The sequence below is a fragment of the Schistosoma haematobium genome, chromosome 1, assembly GCF_000699445.3.
Source record: "Schistosoma haematobium chromosome 1, whole genome shotgun sequence".
NCBI lineage: Eukaryota > Metazoa > Platyhelminthes > Trematoda > Strigeidida > Schistosomatidae > Schistosoma > Schistosoma haematobium.
In genome coordinates, this window is record NC_067196.1 from 31,037,860 (window position 1) to 31,063,088 (window position 25,229).

At 35.8% G+C, this 25,229-nt stretch overlaps 1 protein-coding gene across 2 annotated transcripts; it reads left to right on the forward strand.

Moving 5' to 3' along the window:
* Positions 1 to 313: 313 nt before the first annotated feature.
* On the forward strand, positions 314 to 23,045 carry MS3_00007397 (uncharacterized protein). Of its 2 annotated transcripts, XM_035731464.2 has the most exons (8): positions 314 to 479; positions 4,224 to 4,359; positions 7,736 to 7,946; positions 9,390 to 9,540; positions 10,383 to 10,553; positions 15,021 to 15,121; positions 20,773 to 20,919; positions 22,823 to 23,045. In XM_035731464.2, exons 2-8 carry the CDS (start codon positions 4,325 to 4,327, stop codon positions 22,958 to 22,960), a joined length of 954 nt encoding a protein of 317 aa, XP_035586899.1. In that variant the 5' UTR covers positions 314 to 479; positions 4,224 to 4,324; the 3' UTR covers positions 22,961 to 23,045. The 2 variants fall into 2 exon arrangements, with proteins under 2 accessions (XP_035586899.1, XP_051073704.1); XM_051215664.1 differs by lacking the exon at positions 9,390 to 9,540 and having other exon boundaries at positions 408 to 479.
* The last annotated feature ends 2,184 nt before the right edge of the window (positions 23,046 to 25,229 follow it).

Genomic DNA, 25,229 nt, shown 5'->3' on the forward strand with positions numbered 1-25,229 from the left:
AGTTATTGTTAACATTAACGAGGGAAAAATTGGGGGTAATGAATTTTCAGCAAAGTTACGTAAACTGGCACTTTTTTAACAGTAGTAACGGTTATATTCAGGCACCATGTGCTGTAGAAGAGCTAAACCGTCTGCTTCTAATCAAGATTTGAAGCTTGTCTTGGTCTGAGTCTTGTGTCACTGCTAATTGTTGTCTATTACTCTCCCCACTAAGGTTAAATGCAGTGTCTGTCAACTTTTGTTCTTCTCTAGCTGTCTTCACTTAAGCTACCCTGAATACTGTCCTAGTACACAAGACCCTGTCGGCTAGACGCTAATCGCCACATGAGCCGTCATTAAACACTAGCTTTGTGACCTCGCATGTAATGTCATGCACGATAATGGGTTTTGTTAAAATAAGGCGCCCCATTTAAAATCGTCGCACTGGAGTTGTTCTATCTGTTTACTTAACTTCATCTCATCCCCAATAAAGGTCCTGGGTAAGCACATTGGTCTTAATTTATCCTCCGCATCTGATCAAGATCCACAGGATTTTTCTTAAAATTTGTGTACTGTATATAAATTACAATATATTCCCATCTCCCTATTTTGAGAAAAAGTTTGTCCTTTTTGGGTAAATTTTGCGGAAATCACTGTGGAAAACTTCGGGGATATCTCGGGAAAATGGCAGAAAACCTCCGAAATGTTTGGTTTTTCCCCAACATTTCCCTAGAATCCTATATAGGATATCACACTTTGGAGTTTCCCCAAACCTTGGGGGAAACTACCATATTTCTTACGACTCTGGGGGAAAACCCCGAAGTTCTCCAAGATAGTGAGATTGGGATATGAAGGCAACCTACCTAACAGAGATGTGGGAAATGTAGGGGAATTAGACGTTTATGCCGGATATCCTCCAAGTTTCCGAAATGTTTAAAGTTCTAGACGTTTTAAACCTAAATCTCCCCCCTGAAAATTTCACACTCTTCCTCAAAATCTCCAAAACGTCTAATCTCCACTACACAACTTACTAGGTCTACTTTTCACCAAAGTTTCTCCTCGGTAGTATCCCTCATCCCTCCAAAGCGCATTTCCCCCCGGAACCTCATCTGAGAAATATTCGGTGAAACTCTACTTTATGGACGACCTTTGAACGAATTTTTAAGTGACCTTGAGGACATTAGCCAATCAGAAGAGAGTTAGTATGAAGTGAAAATATATAATAAAAAAGTAATGAATTACAATGGATATTCTTCTTTTACATTATTTAAGAACTTGTTGAGGTTTGATATTGGTTCAGAAGTTTTGAAATCATAGTGCATGCGGTATAAGAACTCGTCCATATGACTCCATAATAATGGTCCTCTGGAGCCGTGGTAGGGTCTTAAAAAATACTTCAGCCTAGACCACATGCCCTCAATGTTGTTTGTATGGACCCCCCGTCGTTGGATCAAAGAAATGACGTTTGTGCACCACCACATGATGCACAAAACCAAGTCTCGAGAGGCATCTATACGCTTTCCAATCATCGGTATAGCCGCAGCTAATGTTACTGGAGACTTTATGATCCAATTCGCAACGATTATCATGGTTTGTCTTAGCCTTAGCCGTGACCGGGCAAAAAAAGTGCCAGTTCGAGCAGATTTTTTTCTACAACATATAGTACAACGAAATACAATGTCGTCGCGACAGTCTGCACACCGTGCTGCGGTCATTTAATTGCCGCAGTCACAGACACAGGAACTTCTTAATAGTCGCATCTGCTGTAGTCTCTCAACAATCACCTATTCTCTAAAATCTGCTGTAAAACGATCGAATGTGAGCATCTCGCACTGAACTTAGCGCCGTGACCTTGAAATTCCCTAAACGCTTCTGATTGGCTCGTCCATAAATTAGAGTCCTACCAAATATTCTACTTCTAAATTCCTTACTACCCAGTCTTCCAATTTCGGAGTTTCCGTTTCATTTCCCCAAAATTTTCTATAGGGGCCTCCCTAAATTTCCCCCGAAATAGAGAGATTGGGTACAAAATCTAAGTAATCACAAGTTATGAAGTCAATTAGACTAAATTATCTTCCGTTTTGGGAAGAATACTCAAACATACCGAGACACACACTTGCACGATGTTTATTTGAAGATTGTATTTTACCAGAACGCCTTGGTACGGTCGAGGGTGGGGAGAGTCCACTTCCCCTCTCGAAATGCTCTCACATGGCCATGCGTATACAGCTACTGCCAGGGAAGTTCTACTCACTGCCTTCTCGCGGTAGAGGTGTTTACGAAATGGGGAGGACGAAAATCGAATGTCCGGCGCTTTAACCTGGTTGGTGGGCACGGAGAGTTCACCTAAGGGAGTTGGAAAACCCTGATTTCAAACCAGTGGTGCACATGGACTCCAGGATCCTGAGGGAACAAATGGCGTATAAACTAGTTGTTGGTTATTGGCTACCATGAGACTGTATCTAACGTTGCTCCATTGCCTTATGGATTAGACCTTTAGGTCAGAGGCTTGGGGTGTGCCCCCTAAGAAAACCACCTGCTGTGGTTTGGGCACCCGGGCAGTATCACAGCCTTCACACAAATAAATGGTAACTGCTACTGGTATCATTGTTATTTTGCGGCGCATGTGTATTTAGTGCCCTCTTGTACCAATGTCTGTGTTCTAATAAAAAAATAAAGAGAAATTTTAAATTACGCTTTCTACAGAATTCTGCAGCAAAGTTTACCGGTATATAAATATGGTTACGTGGGTAATAAGAATAGTTTGAATGTTATGTATAATATGAATAATATTACATACTGTAATGTACTGGCAAACTAGCAACATCAATACCACTAGACTGTCGAGAAGATATTACGAAAAATCTGAGCGTTGAAATAAAAAAATATGCACAACAGTCAAAACATAAACAACAAAGTATAAACTTGCTTTCATACTCGTTTTATGTTCCCTTCATCTAGTCTATCCCTGTAGTTATGGAAAAAAGCTTGTCCCAGAGTCTAAAATATTCTTTAGGTCTACTGTTATTACGTTGACCAGTAGTTACTGTAAACATGACATACCTTGAATCACTAAATAAAAGCTATAGTTTCTTATATCCAACTAGGTAGTCACTGCACGGCGCGCATTACTGACTAGTGTCTGAGACGAATGGAAGAAAGTTAGGGGCCGCTAAACCAAAACGTGGTATCAGTCCACAAAGTCACCAACTTCTGGTCTGAGCCATGTTGGTAGATGCAGACCACTTGGTTGGTGTCCGCGTGACTATCGTAACCAATGGTTGGAGACTCTTGGTGACATGGCTCAGAATCGATCACAATGGTGTAGGTGTATACACTGTCTTCCCTTAAACCGTGAGATTAGAATCACTTTATACCCTTCTTTCTACGTACTAATTCTTACTTCCTGTACCGCATTCTTATACTCAATTTTTTTTATGTACTACTATTACTAAAGTAACTGCGTTTATGAATTTGGTGGTCATCTTGTGCTAATGAGGTTTAGCAACTTGGATCGATGCATATATGTGCCTGGTCCTACGTTGTGGATGACTGAGTTGCTACTCGACGTGTAATCCTCACTGCAAGTTGAGGCTTTATTATGTAAGATATATATCTCAGATGTCTTCTGCCATAAATGAACGTTGTTTGAATTTTTTCATCATCCACAGTGTCACGATAAATGCTGCTTATCTTATCTTTTATTTATGACTCGTAAACCTGAGAGGAATAGTTGACTGAAAGAAGTCTTGTCTTGGTGTTATATTTTAACAACATTCTCGTATTATAGCCTATTCCCATCCACTTAGTTATTATCTTGTTTTTGAACTACTCTTCTATTTCTTTTATTTCGTCACACACTGTCGCTTCATTTATGTGGTGGGTTCTTTATGTGCCCTAATTAAGTGATAATATAACGTTTTTTTTTGCTTATTAAAACTATACGAAATTGGGAATAAATTTTCTCTTCCGCCCAAATTACCTTGATCTCTGGTTTGTTGATTTTGTTAAGTTCTCCAATGTTGAAAGTTTCACCGGGTTTGCCAGATTGGTAACCGCCACAACCTGTATGTCATGGATAATAGATAGTCTCAGGTGTAACCATTATATATATATCGCTAATTCATGTTATCGTTGTTTTTGGTGGTTTTTTTGTCGAGGTTGTTGACTATATCTATGCTGTTTGTAACATGTGATTACTTTCAGTGATTCACCTTTCTCAGGTTATATTCCTGTTTTTTCAGGCGAATCTCAACAGCTCTGTATTTTTTAGTTACTTGGATATTCGGAATTCCCTGCAAAAGTCCCAATTAATTTCACTTGGGATCATTTGATAGAACTGATTATGGAAGCACGTGAAAATCAAAAGGCCTCTGAAAAGTGCGTTTGTTAGTTTTCAGACACATTTAATGAAATATTTAATTAGAGGAACTCTTGTGCTAGTATTATTATGTAGCTAAACTTGTTTATAGGGAGCGGTGTGTAAAACGTTTTTCAAAATGCAATATAGACTAACCTAAGGTATTGCAGCTGAGCCACCCATTTCAAAAGCATTTAGTGAACTAGCTGTCTTCGGGAAACTGTTATTCAGTTGTATTTGTTACATATTTCATTTCAGTTGATAGTCACGTATGTATGCTTGATAATCTAAGGTGCATTACATTTTGCGAACTGTTGTGATTTTATTATTTGTTAATAATTGTTTATTGAGTTCTAGATATTTATTCAGTTCTGAGTAATCTCCGAAAATCATATAGCTACAGTATTGATAATTTGTTATTGGCTGAGGCCAAATATCTACTTGTAAATATTTAATCATAGCTTCGGACCTCAGGAATTATGTTAAAACAAATAATCCTCGAAATTCAGTCAGTCAGTCAGTAACAACATTGACCTTCGTATGTACGTACATCAGCTTGAGTTGCCACACCACATTAGCACAGAGATGTAGTTGTCGATTCAAATCCCGTAGTGGTAGAGGTAGTAAAAGTATAAGCTGTAATCGATCCAATCTCCTGGATTGAGAATTTATAATATGTCCATTCTTTTTCTGAGATATTTTCGCTAATAATCGGGTTCCTAATACCGGTTTCCTGAACAGTTGTCTGCTGTTACCTATTTCAGCTGCCTTTTTCCATCTCTCTTGCTTTCGCTACCCACCACTGTTCACGATCATTGCGTAGGCTTCTTATGAGCATGCGCTTAAGCTGACCCCGCTCTTCGTTATGTTCCAAGCCAGTTGGAATGAGTTTTCGAGCATCTATCAGTGCGGTAGATGCTGCTGTGATCCAGTGTTTCTTCCTAACCTTATAGTTTATCTCACTTACAGACATTACTACTAAGGGGTTTCCTCGCATCATCTTTCCTACGTCCAGTAAGGCGCAGACAAATACGCGCTCGCACTAGAGCATGATCTAAGTCTAAGCATGTGCTCCAGAATGAGCGACAGTCTTCTATCGAACCCCTCCATCGGTGGCTGATAGCGATGTGATCTATTTGGGTCCAACGTTGGGCCTTCTGACTTTTTTCCATAAACGACAGAACATATTTTTTCCAGGCGGTAACATTCAGAAGAAGACAACTTTGATTTAATAAAAATAGGTTTGTCCAGTTAGCTACTGTATTTTCATGAATTAAGTGGTGACATACATCCTAAAAGTAAAGAGCATCATGTGAAGTGCCATTACTTATAAAGTAGAGATGGCTCAAACTCAGACCTCTAGTTTCTTGAAAACGGAAATGACATCTAGACTAAAAAACTAATGAGACTGAGAGTGTTCTATCGTTTGAATGTAGAGCGATTATTTTATCCTTTCTCGAACAAGGTGATAATTAATTCGTGTGGAGAGGCCAAGTTTCACGAGCGTAGAGCAAAACTATTCTCACCGACGCGTTGTAGATCCAACCTTTTACAGCCAGACTAAAATCACGAAGGCGGAAAAGATGGCCCAGACTAGCCTAAGTCGCTCTGACTCTCACTATACGTGAATTGATCTCATCACTCACACCACCACCAGCTCTCACACAAATAACCGAACTTCTCAACTACTTCTATCTGCTCACTACCAAGAGTGAGTGGAGGTTCAGGTTCCTGCCAGTTTTGTAAAAGTACTCTGCACTTAGAAGGTAAGAAACATATGCCATACCTGCGGACACTGCTTTCCAACTGATTACATGCATTTTGCATCGCTTGGATGTCGCTGCACTGTAAGAAAATATCATTCGCATACTCAAGGTCGAAAAGTCTTTCTCCTGGCAACAGATCCGCACCACCATCACCTACATCCATCAAAGCTATCTCCAGAATGTCATTAATGACAAAGTTGAAAAGGAATGGAGAGATTGGGTAACCCTGTCTAACCTCACTGCTTGAATGAAATAGTGGGGAGAGGTGGTTGTATGCCCTCACTCTGTCCGAGGTGTTTGTATATAGGGCTTTTAAGATGTTAATAAACTTCTCAGGCACACACTTCTCCAATTGACAGTCCCAGAGGACAGTCCTGTCCAACCAATCCAAGGAGGCCCTAATGTCAAGAAACATCACAATTGCTGACTTGTAATTAGTATGACGGTGTTTTAACACTTGCCGGACGGTGAAGATATGATCCATACATCCTCGATCAGAACAAAAACCAGCCTACTCCCCACTAGTCAATCTTCCTCGGGTTTGACCAGTCTACGGAGTATGACGGAAGCCAATACTTTGGATACGATCGTAGGTATACTTATTCCCCGTTGTTTGTTGCATAGGCGACGTGAACCTTTTTTAAGATAGGGGAAACTATCGACTCATTCTGCTATGTTGGAACATTGCCTAATTATCAGACATTTGTAAACAACTCAGTTCCTTCACCAGAAGGTCGCCAGCATCTTTAAAAAGGGCCGGAGGTAAGTCATCTGAACGTGGTGACTCGTGATATTCCAGGGGTTGGAGTTCCTTGCGAACTTCCGTGTGGTTAGGTGGACCATTCGTCACCGGCCATGGGGCGCGGAACAGTCTGGTTGATGTCGTCGGGGCGACAGACCGGTTAAACTGCCCCTCAAAAAACCACTTGATATCAATTAAATGGCTTATATCACTTAACTGTTTATTTATACACAGGTTACTGAGTTGTCAATAAGCTTTCGTAAGTATATGTGTTTTACTAAGCTATAAACTAATACAAACCGACAGAGACGTATACCTGCAATTACTCTGTGATGTTCTGAAATAAGTCAAGAGGAGGGTATACAAGTAGCTATCTAAGTACTGCTGGTGTGTTAAATGAGATTGATCTATATTCGATGAAAGTCCCTAGGAAGAAAATATGTATTAGATAAACTTACATTGTTTCATCACTTTTGGGGTAGAGTCATAAAATAACTTAAAGTAGAAAGTACAGGTAGTCTTGATGCTAATGAAGCACCTACATTAATTGGATTCTTATTTGGATTGTATTTTCAATGTCTGTTCTTGTCCTTGTGTGCACTACGATTATCTCAGATATTTCTACGTAATATATTGGCGAATTTCCTGGTTCTGTGTTTTACTAAACTTCTTTTTAGTATCCAATTATAAGATGGAAATGATAACCATTTTTTATTACCAGCCTTAAAATTCTTTGTTGCTTTCGATAAATCAGCGGCTGAAAGATCGATATTAGCGCCAATGAGACGCTATAACCATATGTCTATCATTAGCTTACGGCGACTTTACGTACTAGTTTTTAAGCGTCCATTATTATTCTTGTCACTCAAACTTTGTTTATTTATTCAGGGATTTAGCAGTTGAAAATCCACCAACAGGATTTTCGTTTTTCCCCGAGCACATATTCGGTGAGAATGGCTACTTAAACTTGTTGCGATATATACTTTCCAATGGCGTTGAACGGAGAGATCGTACCGACACAGGGACGTTTGGAGTTTTCGGTCCACAGCTACGCTTTTCTCTTAGAAATCAAGAATATCCTCTACTGACTACAAAAACAGTATGTTTGTGAATGCTTTGGATATTTGAATTTTATTCGTGCTTATCTGTCATATCAAATGGTTTTTCTGCTTGGTATTTTGCAAAGCGAATAATTCATCCTTTTCTATATGTTAGGTTTAAATGACAGCTGAGGCACTGTGGTTTAGAAAATATATCTCAAGATATGCAATCAAAAGTACTCATCAGTTTCTTTAAATTAATTGTTGTTAAAGCCCTTCCGGTATACATTACTTTTTCTAGAAGTTTTTTAGAAGTCTAAAAGATATACACTAACAGGTAAAATATCTCAAAAGCAAAACTAATGGAACATTCATATTTTTGTGTATTTTCACCCTTAGATTCGGAAGTTGTCTCATAATTAAGCTGTTCCGGTTTGATTTATATTCACTTTTCTCTTATCTTTTTACTATCCGAAGATGCTTTTTAGACTTGGTGGTCATATCATGTCTTTAACAGTTACGCCACTGTTATTAACTTCCAGTGGATAGATATACACTATTGCAGCCTTCCTTTTACTTTTTAAAAATTAATTTTGACGCTCGGTATTTTTACTGTTGATTGCCATTTTGTTTATACTACAGAAATGTATCTCAGTGACTGCAGCATCAAACCGATTTTACCGTTTTTCCTCGTTTTTTAAATAGTCAGAAAAAAAGTTTCCTTAATCTTGTATATGATAAACTCGTTTATCCAAGTATTCTTCATTTTTTTAAAATGCGGCTAAAGTTCGTAACTCAGACTTCAAGCTAGGCCTGTATGAAAATTAGAAATAATAAACAACTGCCTAAACCTGAAAATATGACATGTTAAAGATTATGACCCCTAATTGCTTTCCAAATGACCTCACGAAACAAAATATTCCCTATGATTATGCTGTCAGATTGAAATCGTTAGTAATAAACAGTTAACTAGTATTACCAGGTACAAATCGGTATACTTGGCTTCGAGCCACACTAATTGTAAGGGTTAGTGATACTATCCAGTTATCCAGACTAAGGTAGGTGGATTGGGTCTCGAACCTGGGATCTAGTGACAAAGTAAAATCTTTTAACCACTAAAGTACCACTCATCACATTTATGTAAACGACTATAAGATTATGATCTCTAAAGTTTCGTTAATAAGCATTGTAGTAGGATTTTGTTGGTGGTTGTAGTTTAGTGTGAGTACAGTTCATTCTAAACTTAGATTTCAAATTCATGGAATGCTGAAATGTTCAACCGCATTCGTGTTTATTTTTATTGGGTAATTGGTTGAATGGTGATCTGATTATGTGCGATAATCCATTGTGACTGGGTGATAACTGTTCACAAGCCCGATTTATAGGCGTATAGCTTCTAAATGAATTTATACCAAAAGACCAAGCATATATATATCATATCATATGCACCTAAGCTAGGTTTCTTTACCAATAGTTTAAGCTTCTAAAATATGATTTAGTAGGTGTTTTTTCGCGGAATCGTAGAAGAACTATTATGGTTTGTTCGTGGATCTACAAATTCTCGTGAACTGGCGGAAAAGAATGTACATTTCTGGGATGCAAATGGATCTCGTGAATTTTTAGATGGACTAGGATTTACTGAGCGTAAAGAAGGTGAGGTCATTAAAATAGTTTGTAATAATTTATGAATCAGTTTGTTTTCTTGACATAAGTGATATTTGCTGTTATTTGACCTTTCATTCACTCTAAGACTAATGACTAATCATAAGGATAATTTTCACACATGATTACTGTCTTCAATAAATTTTATTCACTTATTTCTGTTCATACAACACTTAGTCATCAATAAAGTTACTATAAATAGGGAACTAGTACTGCATAAGTCAGCTAAAGTTGAAGTTATATATAATTAAAAGCGATGAAATAAGGTTAATCTAATTTATAGGGCGAAATTATTTTCTTACTGTAGGTCATGGGAATATATCAAATTACCACTAATGTCATGGGATGGTTTCCAGTTTCTAATACAAGTTGATGTCTGTCAAATTATTATTGCTTATTTACTAGTAGTAAGTAGTTCATCGTGAAGAACGTGATAAAGTTTTGTTGTAAGCATATTTTTGATCCTTTCGGTTTCATATTCAGTTATTGGGAAATAGCACTACTCGTGTAGGATTAATGACAGTGGGCCTATATTCTTTGTAGCAAACTAGGGTATGCAGTAAGTCCTCTTTATCTTTAGTCAAAGTTGCTACTTGTTAAATAGGAATATTTTTGTTAGTTCTCTCGTCAAGGCGTTAGCTTTTCATAATGAAGTAATCTGGTGCATTTTTATTGGTTGAATTTTATTCCTCAGAATTCGCTTTTCATACAATGAGTTGTATCATTAGCGTTAAAATTTGAAGCGTGGCAGGATGATTTCAAGTAATTTCTACTGGTTTAGTTACGTTATCGTTGCTACTCGTGTTTTCATATTTTTACTCAAAATATTGAAGGTGATCTCGGTCCAGTTTATGGTTTCCAGTGGCGTCACAGTGGAGCAGAATACGTAGACTGTCAAACCGACTATACTGGTCAAGGTGTTGATCAACTTGCTGATGTAATAAAACTTATACGTGAGCGCCCTTGGGATAGAAGGATTATGATTGTGGCTTGGAATGTTAAAGGTGAGGAAATCTATTTTTAAACAGATCAAACGTTTTCCGAAATATTTTGGGGTATTCATTTCTTGAAATTGCTAAACCTATGTTCACTTTTTATATCATGTTGTGTAGTACTAAGGACTACTTACTCAAACATTTATTTTCACTACGTCTTTCGTAATTTTGAAATTTACCAATTCATTCATTACTTATGTAGAAAAAATCTAATAGCCAGTACAAGTAATTAGTTCAATCGAGGACCGAGTACTTGTCTTTGGGTTACTTTCTCGTGTCATGGATATGGCAATTCTTCCCATTTGCTCAAACTAAATTAGGTGGCATGGTGTTCCAATCTAAAACTCAGTGTTCAGAAATGCTTTGTCGCTTTGCCCCAGTTCGGCAAAAATATTCATTACAAGTTAGCTGTTTCCTCTTAACGGTGGATTCTCACGACCTCTCACAAAATGCAACCGAGGACCTTCGAGTTCGCCGGTAAATACGGTACCACATGGCTATAAAGTTTAGGACGAATCTTATAGAAAGCTATCCAGCCTCCAAAAAGCTAAACGGTCTGATGCAATAATAATGGCATGTGGTTTTAATGCTCAAACAGGTAAACTAAACCAAACCGAAAGGGATGTAGGTGGATCTTATGGTGTTGCGGCTCATTGAACAAATAATGCTGACCGTCTGCTTCAACTACACTCAGATAGTCGTCCATTTCTAAGAAATATCAACGTTAAAAATAAAGAGAAATATCGTCTGACGTGGTGATCACAAGCGACTCATCGATGGACTCAAATAGATCATAGCCATCGTTGGAGGGGCTAAATAAAGGGCTGTCGTTCATTATGGAGCATATGTTTGAACTCGGATCATGCTCTTGTTCGAGCATCTTACGGGATGTAGAAAAGCCACAGGAAGAAAACCCCTTAAAATTCAACTCAATGACGAAAAAGTCAAAAATATATTTCAGGAACAGTTAAAGCAGGAGTTAGTCAACCATGAAAAATATATCCTCCCCGAGGTAGCGTGGTGTGATGTTCAAAGTCCTGTCGAAAAAGCAGTAATATTTACTAGTAACTTAAACCCAAAGGTTAATAAACAGCGGTGGATTTCGATAGTATCCTTAAAACTGACATCCCGCCTGGTTCCAAGCACGATGAGTATCAGAGGCAGCTTGAGCGTAGGCCGACGAAACGCCTACGTATTGGTCGTGAAGAGTGATAAGTAATGAAGGCAGAAGGGATAAAAAAAATCGTATCAAAAGTTAACAGTAGACAATTGTTCGAACTTATCAAGAAAACGGATGTTAAAAATCCGACTGTCAGTTAAAATATTCCGGAAGAAGACGGAACTATTCACTCTCAATGTAGAAGATAGGGATTCCGCCACACTATTTACCCACTCTCCAAGCAACCTAAATGACAAACTGACATAAATACTCCAACTTATTTAGGTTGGAAAGGATATAAGCAATCTAAAGCGATGGAGAGCAACTGGGCCTGGTGGACTAACCTCTAAAAATTTTAATTAGTTAAATTAAGTGAGATCTTAACCGAAATCTGGTAACTGGACTTAATCCCATCTGACTGGTCTCAATCGCTGATCGTCCCAGTTTATAAAAAGGGGCAAAATCATCTTGTGACAACTATAGAGGAATCAGTTTAACTAATATAGTGTCTAAAATGTTAGCCTCAATAATACTTCGAAGTCTAACTAGAGCTCATGAAGGAAATACCAGGCTTGTTTCAGACCCAAACGTGAATGTATAGACTAAATATTCACCCTTCAGCGTGCTCTAGAACATAGACATACTTTTCGACATCCGACTATAGGTGTATCCCTTGATCTTAAGGGGGTGTTCGACTCTGTCGGTCGTGATGTTTTGTCTACCTTGTACAGCCTCCTTACTCGAACACTACTGGTCGTTAGCTTATGCAAACTGTCGTCAGAATTGGTTACTTCAAGATGTTCGTCAAGGTTGTCTGTTCTACCCATTTTTATTTAACTTTGTCATGGACATGCTTTTAGAGATAACGATCTCACCGTCCGACTTTTCAAGGGTTGATCTTCCGTCAGGAGAATTATTTGTTGACTTACGATACACAGACGATGTAGTTCTGTTTGGTGAAATGCTGACAAAGTGCAGAGCCTTCTGACCACCTTAAGCAACAATGCAAGCATGTTTAGGATGCGGTTCTCTCCCTCCAAATGCAAAATGTTGCTTCAGGATCGGCTTGCGTCAACGCCTGAATTAATAATAGGTAGTGAGATAGTTGGATGCATCAACCGCCTTACTAATCTTGGGACTCTCATCAGTACTGATGGTCTGATGTGTGACGAAATCTCGGTACGGATTCAGAAGGCTTGGTTGGCTTTTGCCAACTTGTGTCACTTGCAGCATGGGTGAGATATCCGTCTTCCAACCAAAGGAAGAGTTTACTGCTCAGGACTTCACCCCGTCCTACATTTTGAGTGGGAAACATAGCCATTAAGAATAGATATTGGTAGTTTACTGGTATTCGGTCATAGGTGTCTTTGATGAAGATATTGATAATTGTACTGATCCATGTTAATAGGTGCAGATTACCTGGTTGAGGTTCGTGTGATTATCGCAACCAATGGTTAGAGACTTTGAATGACTAGAAGTTAGTGACTTTATAGGCCGATGCCACGTTTTGGTTTGGCCGCCTCTAACTTTCTTCCATCCATCTCCAACACTAGTCTGCACTGTGCGTCGTGGTAAACGGTGTTCAGGCATACGTAACACGTGGCCCAACCATCTTAGTTGATGAAGATTTACAACTTTATCGACTGATCTACCATCATTCCCTAATACCCTGCGTCTAACCTCACTATTAATTTCCCGGTGATCCTAGCAGATGCGAGCAATATTTCTAAGACATCAGTGGTCAAATACTAGTAAGTTACGAGTATCTTCTACCCTTAACGGCCACGTTTCGCAGCCGTAAATCAGAACCGAACGAACTGCCGCGCAGCATACTCGTTTCCTAATGGATAGACGGATATCTCGCCTTCGCCATAGGTGAAGTAAGTTGGCAATAGCGAAACGAGAATTTTGAATCCGTGCAGTGATGTCGTCAAACACCAATCCATTAAAGCCGATTAGATTTCCCAGGTAAATGAAGTTGTCGATGCGTTCGACTACTTCATTCCCTATCCTTAGTTCATGTGTTGACGCAGGCCGGTCATGAAGCAACAACTTGCATTTAGAGGGGGAGAAATGCTTCTTGAACACCCTGGCATTGTTGCTCAGTGCTACAAAAAGACTGCATTTTATCAGCGTCTTCACCAAACAGGACTATGTCATCTGCGTATTCTAAGTCGATAAGTGGACCTCCTTGTAGGAGATCAGTGCCTGAAAATTCAGCCTATAAACAAATCCCTAGAATATCGTAGTTTCTTAGTCGCATACCAATAAGATAAACCACAGGTATTACATAACATTTTTTTCTGCGTTAGTGCTTCAGTTGGACTTGGAGAACTTCTAGTCCCCTATTTTTTAGATTATTACTTAAATGACAGTTATTAAAGGTACATAATGAGAATGACGAATATGCAGAAAATTGTTAGCAGTCAAAATGCTTTATTTTGAATTGGTTTGACATTTCCTTCTCACTTATTCTAAAGAGCCGTAATTTCTTAATTCAAGCGTGGCGATTCGATCACTTATACGCGTAAACTTTTTGTAACTGTTTGACTTTAAGAATTTTAAATTCCCATCAACTTTTTTTTGCTTAGACCATCAATTCTGGAATCAATATTGTTCAAATAAAATAAATAAATATCTTTGAAATTTTCAAACGGCCACCATATTGTTCATCACATATCGTTATTGTATTGAACATTTATAAGCCTGCATTGTTTCTTTTGATGCCGTATTTCAAGTGTATTATTGTATAATTATTATTGAATGATATTACTTGGGTTTTTCAACTAAAAACGTTTGTGTAAGCGATATAAATGCTGCAATGATTGCTCATCGGCTAATTGTAAAAAAGATTTCACGGTGTTTCATCAATATAATGGTGATTTTGAATATGTTTCTTAGAGGGAATAGTAAAGAGTTCAACTTCGTCCCAAAATTTCATTGGTATTTCATTGTCATTACTAGTAGTCTTATTAAATCATTTAATTTATCATTATATGTGAAAATTATATTTAAAATAATCTCAGTGATTGGAATTTAAATAATTCCAAACCTGTCTGGACGAAAAGTTGGGATTAGTTATATTTCAATCGCTGAGAATATTTCAAATATAATTTTCACATATAATGACTTGTCTATACTCAGTGCCCAATTTTTGTCAAACTATTCGTTCTAATATTGACGAATATTTGTACAAATCATTTAATCTATCGTTTGTAACAGTTTATACATCATCATGGCTGTCATTTACAGGTTTGATTATAATTTTGTGGTCACCGTGTTATTTGATAAACGTTTGATCTGATTTGCTTATTTAGATCTACGTAAAATGGTTCTTCCTCCCTGTCATTGTCTTGTTCAGTTTTATGTTGCAAATGATGAGTTAAGTTGTCAATTATATCAACGTTCGGGAGATATGGTAAGTATTTTTGGTGTTCCATGAGATAACTGTTTTTTTATTCTTTAAAACCTTTGTTAGCTGTAAAAGTAGTTAACAAGATTTGATAATTGCTTATTAGGTTTATAATTACCAAATTTGCTAACACTATCAACTCTAACTTCATGGACACGTTAAGCGTATCTAACAAAGGTGAATAGCTTACTAGCATTGATAGGTATTAGCTTCGTAAGAGCATTAAACCCTGTCACTTATTGGCCTCAGTGTTTTTAGGTTTTATTGCTTTGCTTCGGGGAAAAATTGATTTTATACGAATATTCGTCAAGATCAGAACGAATAGTTTGACAGTAATTGAGCGCCGAGTATAGACAAGTCATTATATGTGAAAATTATATTTGAAATATTCTCAGCGATTGAAATATAACTAATTCCAACGTTTCGTCCAGCTAACTTGTCTGGACTTCTTCAGGGTAATAATCAAAATCAAAATTATCAAAGAAATATATAGCTTTTTAACAATCAGGATTATACTGTGTTAAACCAATCGTATTTGGATGTTGATTTTGTAAAATAGGATAAAATGAGTCAGTTAACTACAAATCATGTGAAGAATTCAACTACATGGAAATACTTAACTGAGTAACAAATCGTATGTGTGTGAGTGTGTAGGTATGTATGTATGTGTGAGAGATTGATATGAAGGAATAAATAAAGTTCAAGTTCAAGGATGAAAAATTGATAATGAAACATCGATGTACATGTCAAAACGTAAATTGTATTGTTTAAAAAACTCATTGAATTCTTTCAAAATAATAACGATGCATGTGATATTAAAAAACAGGTTTAAACAAGAGATAGGTTCCAAATTTACTTGTCAAACGAAATTTGCCAAGTAGTTGCCAGTTGAATACCATCTTTTCGGTTCAGGCTGTTCTTGTTCGCCCATATATGCAGCGCTTCTGCTGTCAATCTTTCTTTATGAGTGTTAAAACCTTTTTGAGGTATTTTGGTCCCTTCAAAATTAATCTTGTTTCCTGTTTCTAACGCATGCAACGCTATCGCTGACTTATTTTCAAGTTTCTTTAAATCGACCGAGGATTTTGGAACATTTTTCAAGCATTGTTTGTGTTCCTTCAATCTTACATTCAATTGCCTGGATGTTTCTCCAACATAGGTAGCATTACAGTCATAACAGTGAATCTCATACACAATGTTCTGTTGTTCTTCCTTTGCTAATTTGTCCTTAACTTTCACTAATGTCGATCTTAATGTGTTATTCGCTCTAAAATACACTCTTATATCATGTTTGTTTAGAATCCGTTTGATTTCTTCTGATGTTTCACTACGGTAAGGTATGACTACGGTGTACTTCCATTCTTTTCGTATACTTTCTAGTTTAGTTTTTCTTTCATTTTTGATAATCTTCTTTAAAAACCTTTCTGGGTAGTTGTTATCCCTAAGAGTAGAAAATACTTTATTTAATTCGGTTCGTTGGTCTTCCTTGTCTGTAACAATCTTAGTACTTCTGTTCATTAGATTTTTCCACATTAATTTTCGTGCTCTGTGAGTGGGCTGAATTAAAATCCAAGTATCTCTCGGAATGTGTTGATTTTCTGTAAACATTTATTTTTAACTTCTTATTATTGTGTCGACGTTCAACCAAACAATCTAGAAATGCTAGTTTGTGGTCAACTGATTCTAATTCCTTAGTTAGTCTAATGTCTTCAGAAATGCTGTTTTCATTGTTAAATAGTTCTTCCATACCATCCCGTTTATTGATAATAAAAATACCGTCTACATACCTTAACCATAACTTTGGTGGACATAAACGTTTTGCGATTGCACTAGTTTCTAAGGAATGCATGAATAAATTCGCTACAATCGGAGAAACTGGTGACCCCATTGCTATACCCTCTTTCTGTCTGTAAAGTTGACCTCGAAATATGAATAAGGTAGATCTTAAACATAATTCTAAGCATTTTATAACCTCTGATGGATCTAATGGGCATCGTAAATTCAAATCTAAATCAGATTCTAAACAATCATTGATAATATCCATAGCTCGACTGATAGGTACATTAGTGAATAAGGAAGATACATCAAAAGTTGCCATTATTTCGTCTTCTTCTATATCGATGGTATCAATTAAATTCTTGAATTCCATAGAGTTTTTAATTCCATGATTAATCCGTTTTTCATATGGTTTGAGAATCTTAGCTAAATATTTAGCTAGATTGTAAGTCGGTGAATTTGTATAGTCTACCACTGGTCTTAGTGGAGTATTGTTCTTGTGGATTTTTGGTAGTCCATAAAATCTGCATGGGTTACAACTCTTTGGATATAACATAAACCATAAGGACGATCCTAGCTTGTAAGAGTTTGCTAGTTTCTGCCTTGAGTTTGTTAAGAGTTGTTCTACTTTTTGCTTCTTTGATTTGTTAATATGGACCCTCTTGTAGATGTTCCTTGGCTTTTTCTCATACTCTGTTTTATTCATAATAACTGTAGTATTACCTTTATCTGCTCTCGTTATTATGATCGTTTTGTCCTCTCTCAGCTGTTTTAATGCGTAATATTCATTTTTATTTATGTTAGGGTTGTGAGGTTTCTGATGTAATAATGTGTTCATTATTTTATTCCTCAGTTCATTCGCTGTATCATTCGGGAGTATATTCAGCGCTGGTTCTACTGTTGGTATAACATTGAAAGGTGTTAATTTATGTCTATTTATATTGAAGTTGAGACCCTTTTTAAGTAATGATATTTCATGTGGGTTGAGAGGTCTATCCGATAAATTAACAATTATTTTATTCATATCATATCGTTCAAGGGTTTGCAATATCGATGACATATTGTCAGTTATCGCACCGACCGAAATAAGATCAGATATAATTAATTTTTTCAAACATAGAGAACAATTTTATTATCAATCATCAAAACAACGACAAATAAGGAAGTTTGAAAAACTATTGAAACATTTTTCAAACACCAAAGTTCAAAAGACGGAAAATAGGTCTAACACACATGATATGAATAAAATAATTGTTAATTTATCGGATAGACCTCTCAACCCACATGAAATATCATTACTCAAAAAGGGTCTCAACTTCAATATAAATAGACATAAATTAACACCTTTCAATGTTATACCAACAGTAGAACCAGCGCTGAATATACTCCCGAATGATACAGCGAATGAACTGAGGAATAAAATAATGAACACATTATTACATCAGAAACCTCACAACCCTAACATAAATAAAAATGAATATTACGCATTAAAACAGCTGAGAGAGGACAAAACGATCATAATAACGAGAGCAGATAAAGGTAATACTACAGTTATTATGAATAAAACAGAGTATGAGAAAAAGCCAAGGAACATCTACAAGAGGGTCCATATTAACAAATCAAAGAAGCAAAAGTAGAACAACTCTTAACAAACTCAAGGCAGAAACTAGCAAACTCTTACAAGCTAGGATCGTCCTTATGGTTTATGTTATATCCAAAGAGTTGTAACCCATGCAGATTTTATGGACTACCAAAAATCCACAAGAACAATACTCCACTAAGACCAGTGGTAGACTATACAAATTCACCGACTTACAATCTAGCTAAATATTTAGCTAAGATTCTCAAACCATATGAAAAACGGATTAATCATGGAATTAAAAACTCTATGGAATTCAAGAATTTAATTGATACCATCGATATAGAAGAAGACGAAATAATGGCAACTTTTGATGTATCTTCCTTATTCACTAATGTACCTATCAGTCGAGCTATGGATATTATCAATGATTGTTTAGAATCTGATTTAGATTTGAATTTACGATGCCCATTAGATCCATCAGAGGTTATAAAATGCTTAGAATTATGTTTAAGATCTACCTTATTCATATTTCGAGGTCAACTTTACAGACAGAAAGAGGGTATAGCAATGGGGTCACCAGTTTCTCCGATTGTAGCGAATTTATTCATGCATTCCTTAGAAACTAGTGCAATCGCAAAACGTTTATGTCCACCAAAGTTATGGTTAAGGTATGTAGACGGTATTTTTATTATCAATAAACGGGATGGTATGGAAGAACTATTTAACAATGAAAACAGCATTTCTGAAGACATTAGACTAACTAAGGAATTAGAATCAGTTGACCACAAACTAGCATTTCTAGATTGTTTGGTTGAACGTCGACACAATAATAAGAAGTTAAAAATAAATGTTTACAGAAAATCAACACATTCCGAGAGATACTTGGATTTTAATTCAGCCCACTCACAGAGCACGAAAATTAATGTGGAAAAATCTAATGAACAGAAGTACTAAGATTGTTACAGACAAGGAAGACCAACGAACCGAATTAAATAAAGTATTTTCTACTCTTAGGGATAACAACTACCCAGAAAGGTTTTTAAAGAAGATTATCAAAAATGAAAGAAAAACTAAACTAGAAAGTATACGAAAAGAATGGAAGTACACCGTAGTCATACCTTACCGTAGTGAAACATCAGAAGAAATCAAACGGATTCTAAACAAACATGATATAAGAGTGTATTTTAGAGCGAATAACACATTAAGATCGACATTAGTGAAAGTTAAGGACAAATTAGCAAAGGAAGAACAACAGAACATTGTGTATGAGATTCACTGTTATGACTGTAATGCTACCTATGTTGGAGAAACATCCAGGCAATTGAATGTAAGATTGAAGGAACACAAACAATGCTTGAAAAATGTTCCAAAATCCTCGGTCGATTTAAAGAAACTTGAAAATAAGTCAGCGATAGCGTTACATGCGTTAGAAACAGGACACAAGATTAATTTTGAAGGGACCAAAATACCTCAAAAAGGTTTTAACACTCATAAAGAAAGATTGACAGCAGAAGCGCTGCATATATGGGCGAACAAGAACAGCCTGAACCGAAAAGATGGTATTCAACTGGCAACTACTTGGCAAATTTCGTTTGACAAGTAAATTTGGAACCTATCTCTTGTTTAAACCTGTTTTTTAATATCACATGCATCGTTATTATTTTGAAAGAATTCAATGAGTTTTTTAAACAATACAATTTACGTTTTGACATGTACATCGATGTTTCATTATCAATTTTTCATCCTTGAACTTGAACTTTATTTATTCCTTCATATCAATCTCTCACACATACATACATACCTACACACTCACACACATACGATTTGTTACTCAGTTAAGTATTTCCATGTAGTTGAATTCTTCACATGATTTGTAGTTAACTGACTCATTTTATCCTATTTTACAAAATCAACATCCAAATACGATTGGTTTAACACAGTATAATCCTGATTGTTAAAAAGCTATATATTTCTTTGATAATTTTGATTTTGATTATTACCCTGAAGAAGTCCAGACAAGTTAGCTGGACGAAACGTTGGAATTAGTTATATTTCAATCGCTGAGAATATTTCAAATATAATTTTCATATATAATGAAAAATTGATTTTGTTACTGATACGACAATCAATTATATCAAGTAATTCTGTTGATAAGATTTACATTTGTACATTTTTGAAAGTTGTTGTGTAAGAGATATATAAAAGATATATTTCATGTATTTCAGCAGTTATTACTTTCTGGTATGCACTATTTTTCAATATTTGGTTAAATTCGATACTTCCTTTTTGTTATGCATAGGGTCTTGGTGTACCGTTCAATATTGCAAGTTATGCTTTATTAACATATATGATTGCTCATATTACTGGTTTAAAACCTGGTGAGTTCGTTCACACAATTGGCGATGCGCATATTTATTCAAACCATCGTGAGGCGTTACTTGAGCAGGTAAATTCGAATATTACTGTTTGTATTTGTTAAGATCTATGATAGACAACATTTGTTGGTTACAACCAAATTAACACGAATCCCTGTTTTCTTTCGGAGAAGTTTTTCCTTGTTGGTTACTTACTTTCAGATATTCTGATACTTTATTTTCTACTTTGTTTATATTTGTAATTTCCTTGCAGTCGACCAGTTTTGTCGATCCTAGTCATTGAAACAGTTGCTTGTTTTCTAAAAATGAGTAAGGAGTTATTGAGCTTTGTGCATATTCTGTCTTAATACTTGACAACTTGGTCTAGGATTCATCCTGTAATAAATTATATTATGTAGAGGATTTACTTATCGGTTGTCAATGCTCCTCATACCTTATATTTCAGTACCGATCAACGCTTATCAAGGAAAGGATATGTGTATATCCTACTTCGTTATGTATGTTCTATTGAGTTAATATATGTAGAATAATGGTATGTAAAAATTTGAATATTAATTTTACCTAGGATACGTATATTTCAGTCACGGTAATGTTAAATGACAAAAGCAAACAAAACCATTGAAGTTCGGTAATACATTGACTTAAAGAATGATAAAAGGACTCAGTTTTTTAAGCCATAGAGAATACAGGAAGTGGGGAAACACGTACAATCAAATGCTAATGTAAAACAATCGAGGTTAAACGTAAGTAATTGACATGGTCAAATATATAGTTGGTGAAATGAATGGAAAAATTAGAGCAGTTTGTCTGTTTAAATTTTAGAATTATCCGTATAGGCGTGTAACGATACGAGTTGTTACGAGGTTCCTCTGTAGAAAATCGGACATTAATTTGGAAATATAATATTTATTTTTGTGGAATAACACTAACGATATATGAATGTATTTCAAAAACTGGTAGCATAAAGAAATGTACCATACGGCAGAATGATACGTGAGGGAGGAGCGTATGTTACAGAAATATAGTACTTTAGGAATAAAGTACGAACTATGTACGTAGGTGTTGAATAACCATGCGATTATGAACTAGTTAATATACTTATGGCCGTTACCTCTATGAACGATAACTATTGGTATAGTCAGAAAATGCGTAGTCGGTATTGTGACCATATATATCGGGTTACTATTAAATATGTATTAGTAGGATGACCAAGGGAACAGAAAAGTGACCGTAGAGACGAGATACACGGAGTCATACTCCTTTTTGATCGTAAAGCTTTGTAATTTTTTTAGTTGAATGCCCCCGACATCGTTTTGTCGCACAACTACTAAGGCATGACGACGATAGTATTACGTACGATCATAGTTGAAGGACGAATGGAACTTACTTAAATATGACGATTATGTTTTTTGGGAGACTAACTCTAAACTCTTGATTTACAGTGCAGTGCAAATGCATATTGATTGGAGTTATTGAACTATGCTTAAGGGCAATAAATGATTCATCATGCATTTATATGAATACATAGGTAAGATGGTGTTCGTTATCAGTGCGTAGTTTCAAAAGTTGCGTTTTGTTCTTAATAGTAAGGATTATCGATTTATTGTCCGTTGCGTGACTCCAGTATAACTAATTGGCTACGTGTTCGAATCCCGTAAGGTTGCATTCTTATTGATCAACCACAAATTGAAAGCTTTTTTCGATGTTATAGCAGTCTATATAGATGGCTTAGTTTCTAAATTTGGAATTATACTCCTGACTAGATTGTGATGTTCAAGATTATATACTGTTACCGTTCGAACCGTTACAGAAAACCATTCGTTTTTCCTCTGAAAACGATCGCAAATATGTCATCAAAGATTTTACATACACATCACTTTTACCTCAATTTGACTGCCATGAAATCTTAATCAGAAAAGTTAAATCACCAAAACTAATTACATCCTCCTATTCCTTTTTACGACATTTTAATAGGTTAAACGTGTACCGCGGCCATTCCCAAAATTGGAGATCGTTCGAGAGGTCAAGAATATTGATGATTTTAAGTTTGAAGATTTTAAACTGATTGATTATAAACCTTATCCAAAAATAACTATGAAAATGGCACTTTAAATGATTGTTTAACAATCTTCGTTAATTAAAATTATTTCGTGTTATTTAAACCCAGATTTCAAAATATATACTTTCTAATCACTTAGTTCTGAGTTATTTTTCAAAAAAAGTAATTTAACAATCTGATTCTGTTAATGTTGTTGGTTATCTTTTAACAATATGAATAACTAATAGCTTTGTAGAGTTTCACTCCATCTAATTCATTTGGTCCCTAGCTTGTAGCATGTATTCGAAGTTATTTCGGATAAAACAATATTATTGTTTTTCATATCGCAACTACTTAATTCATTCAAAAACAGGATTTTCGTAAGTAAAATTATAGTAAACAAGAACAACCATACATTCGATACTTTATATGCAAATCCTTCATAAATTGTCTCAAACTTCATCGTTCCTTTATTGTTATTACAATTACTCTCTGTTCTCGTTCTCTTCAATTCGGTCTTCCTAACCTTCTGCTGCCAGGCATTCCACTTCTGATTTGTGTTATGTACTGTTTATGTCTGCCGACATAAGTAGCATACACCATAAGGTTACATGTCGGCCATTAAAATAGCATATTAGCGTTTATTCATTCTATTACACATATATATTAGTGATCTTCTGAAAGGATACCAACAAAATGGAAAAAGTGAGGCCCTAAAAATACTTGGTATTGGTTGTTTGAATCCATTGCACGGACCAGTGGCTAGTCGAACTCGGTAGCTAAGGGAATAACGCGATGGCTTCTGAAGCGAACAGTACTGGGTTCAAGTCCCGGTATGAAAATCAACTCATCCATCTGACGAGTTCCAGATAGGATGGAAGCTATGTCCTGGATTCCACTGCTAGCTACCATCCATCTCTGCTTCTAAGAATATCAGTTATAAAAAAGCAAGACCCAAGGACTAGTGAAACGGAGGTATTAAACTTCCACAATGATATAAAATATCAGTGATTAGGCTCATAAACTGGCTGACTGACTAATACTAACCTCATCAGTGAGGGTACAAAAATCCAGAAGTCAAGAACGTTAATACTGTATATGATACTAAGGTAGGGTGATGATAAATGCATATTTTCACTTGTTTTTATTTATTATCAAGCTGAAAATTTAATAGTTTTGGTTTTTTTTCAATGTCTAACTGTAAGAAACTGAACTAATGATGACGTAATATTTAAAAAGTAATTACCTATTAAGGTAGTTTATCCTTGTTCACTTCCTTTCCTAAATCTTAACATGTCAACGAAGACAACAATCGCATCAGATTTACATGAATAAGTTTGATCTCAGTTATCTGCATCAGTTACTCATAGCTCCAATTCTTATTTTAAAAAATTATATCTACATTTAGGGACGAACAGAAAGAACAACACCAATTACATCTAATTATTTGCGATCTATTTTGTTTGGTCAACACATGTTATGTTTGTTACCATTGATTAGACTCTGTTTTCAAACTGAATAAGGTTAGAATTAATCATTTAAATGATATAGCTTTATATTATTCGGCTCAAATTATTTTATTCAGTCTGTTCAACAGCATAAAATAATGACGTTTGGAATTCGTTAAGTCCGTTTTCTGTTGTGAGAGAAGAACTGTTGTACATGAAATAGTGCTGTAAATATTACGTTTGTTAGTCTATAAAGGTTTTTTGTTAAAATCTTGACAGTTGTAGATGATTCATATCGAATACCAGTATTTCGCTTAGATTCTGACGAGTTTTACTTGTAAAGAAGAGATTAAAGATTAAAATAATGACTTGTCTTGCTAAAGCTATGTTAAAATTCATTTTATATACAACAGGTCTTTTTTATGTCGAACTAATAATAATGAAAGTCCTGTTTACTTTCTTGAGTGGATGTGAGTAACTGTAGACACTGTTAGCAAACTACACGTACAAGATAATGAAATCTCTTCAGTTATGATAACGTGCATATTAATGAACGTGTCATGTCTTAATGAAAGGAGACTACTGTCAACTTTAACTTGATTTCAAACGCCCTAACTTCTGAATGTAGTTCATTTACAAAAGATTTCCTACAGTTCCTATATTTTAGAATAAATTGCTGGTTTTGCTGTCAGAGCAAATCACCTCACTTCTGGCTGCCTATACCCATAGTTATAGATGACCTCATTAGACTCATGCTACCGATGAGCCTTAGTTTGTTGATTTGTAGTGATAAATAACTACTCCTTGGACGCTACTAGCTGAAGTTGTTAGGCGACGCATGATTACCAGATTACAGCATGATCTTACATCAATGGATCCTCACGAGTCTCACATA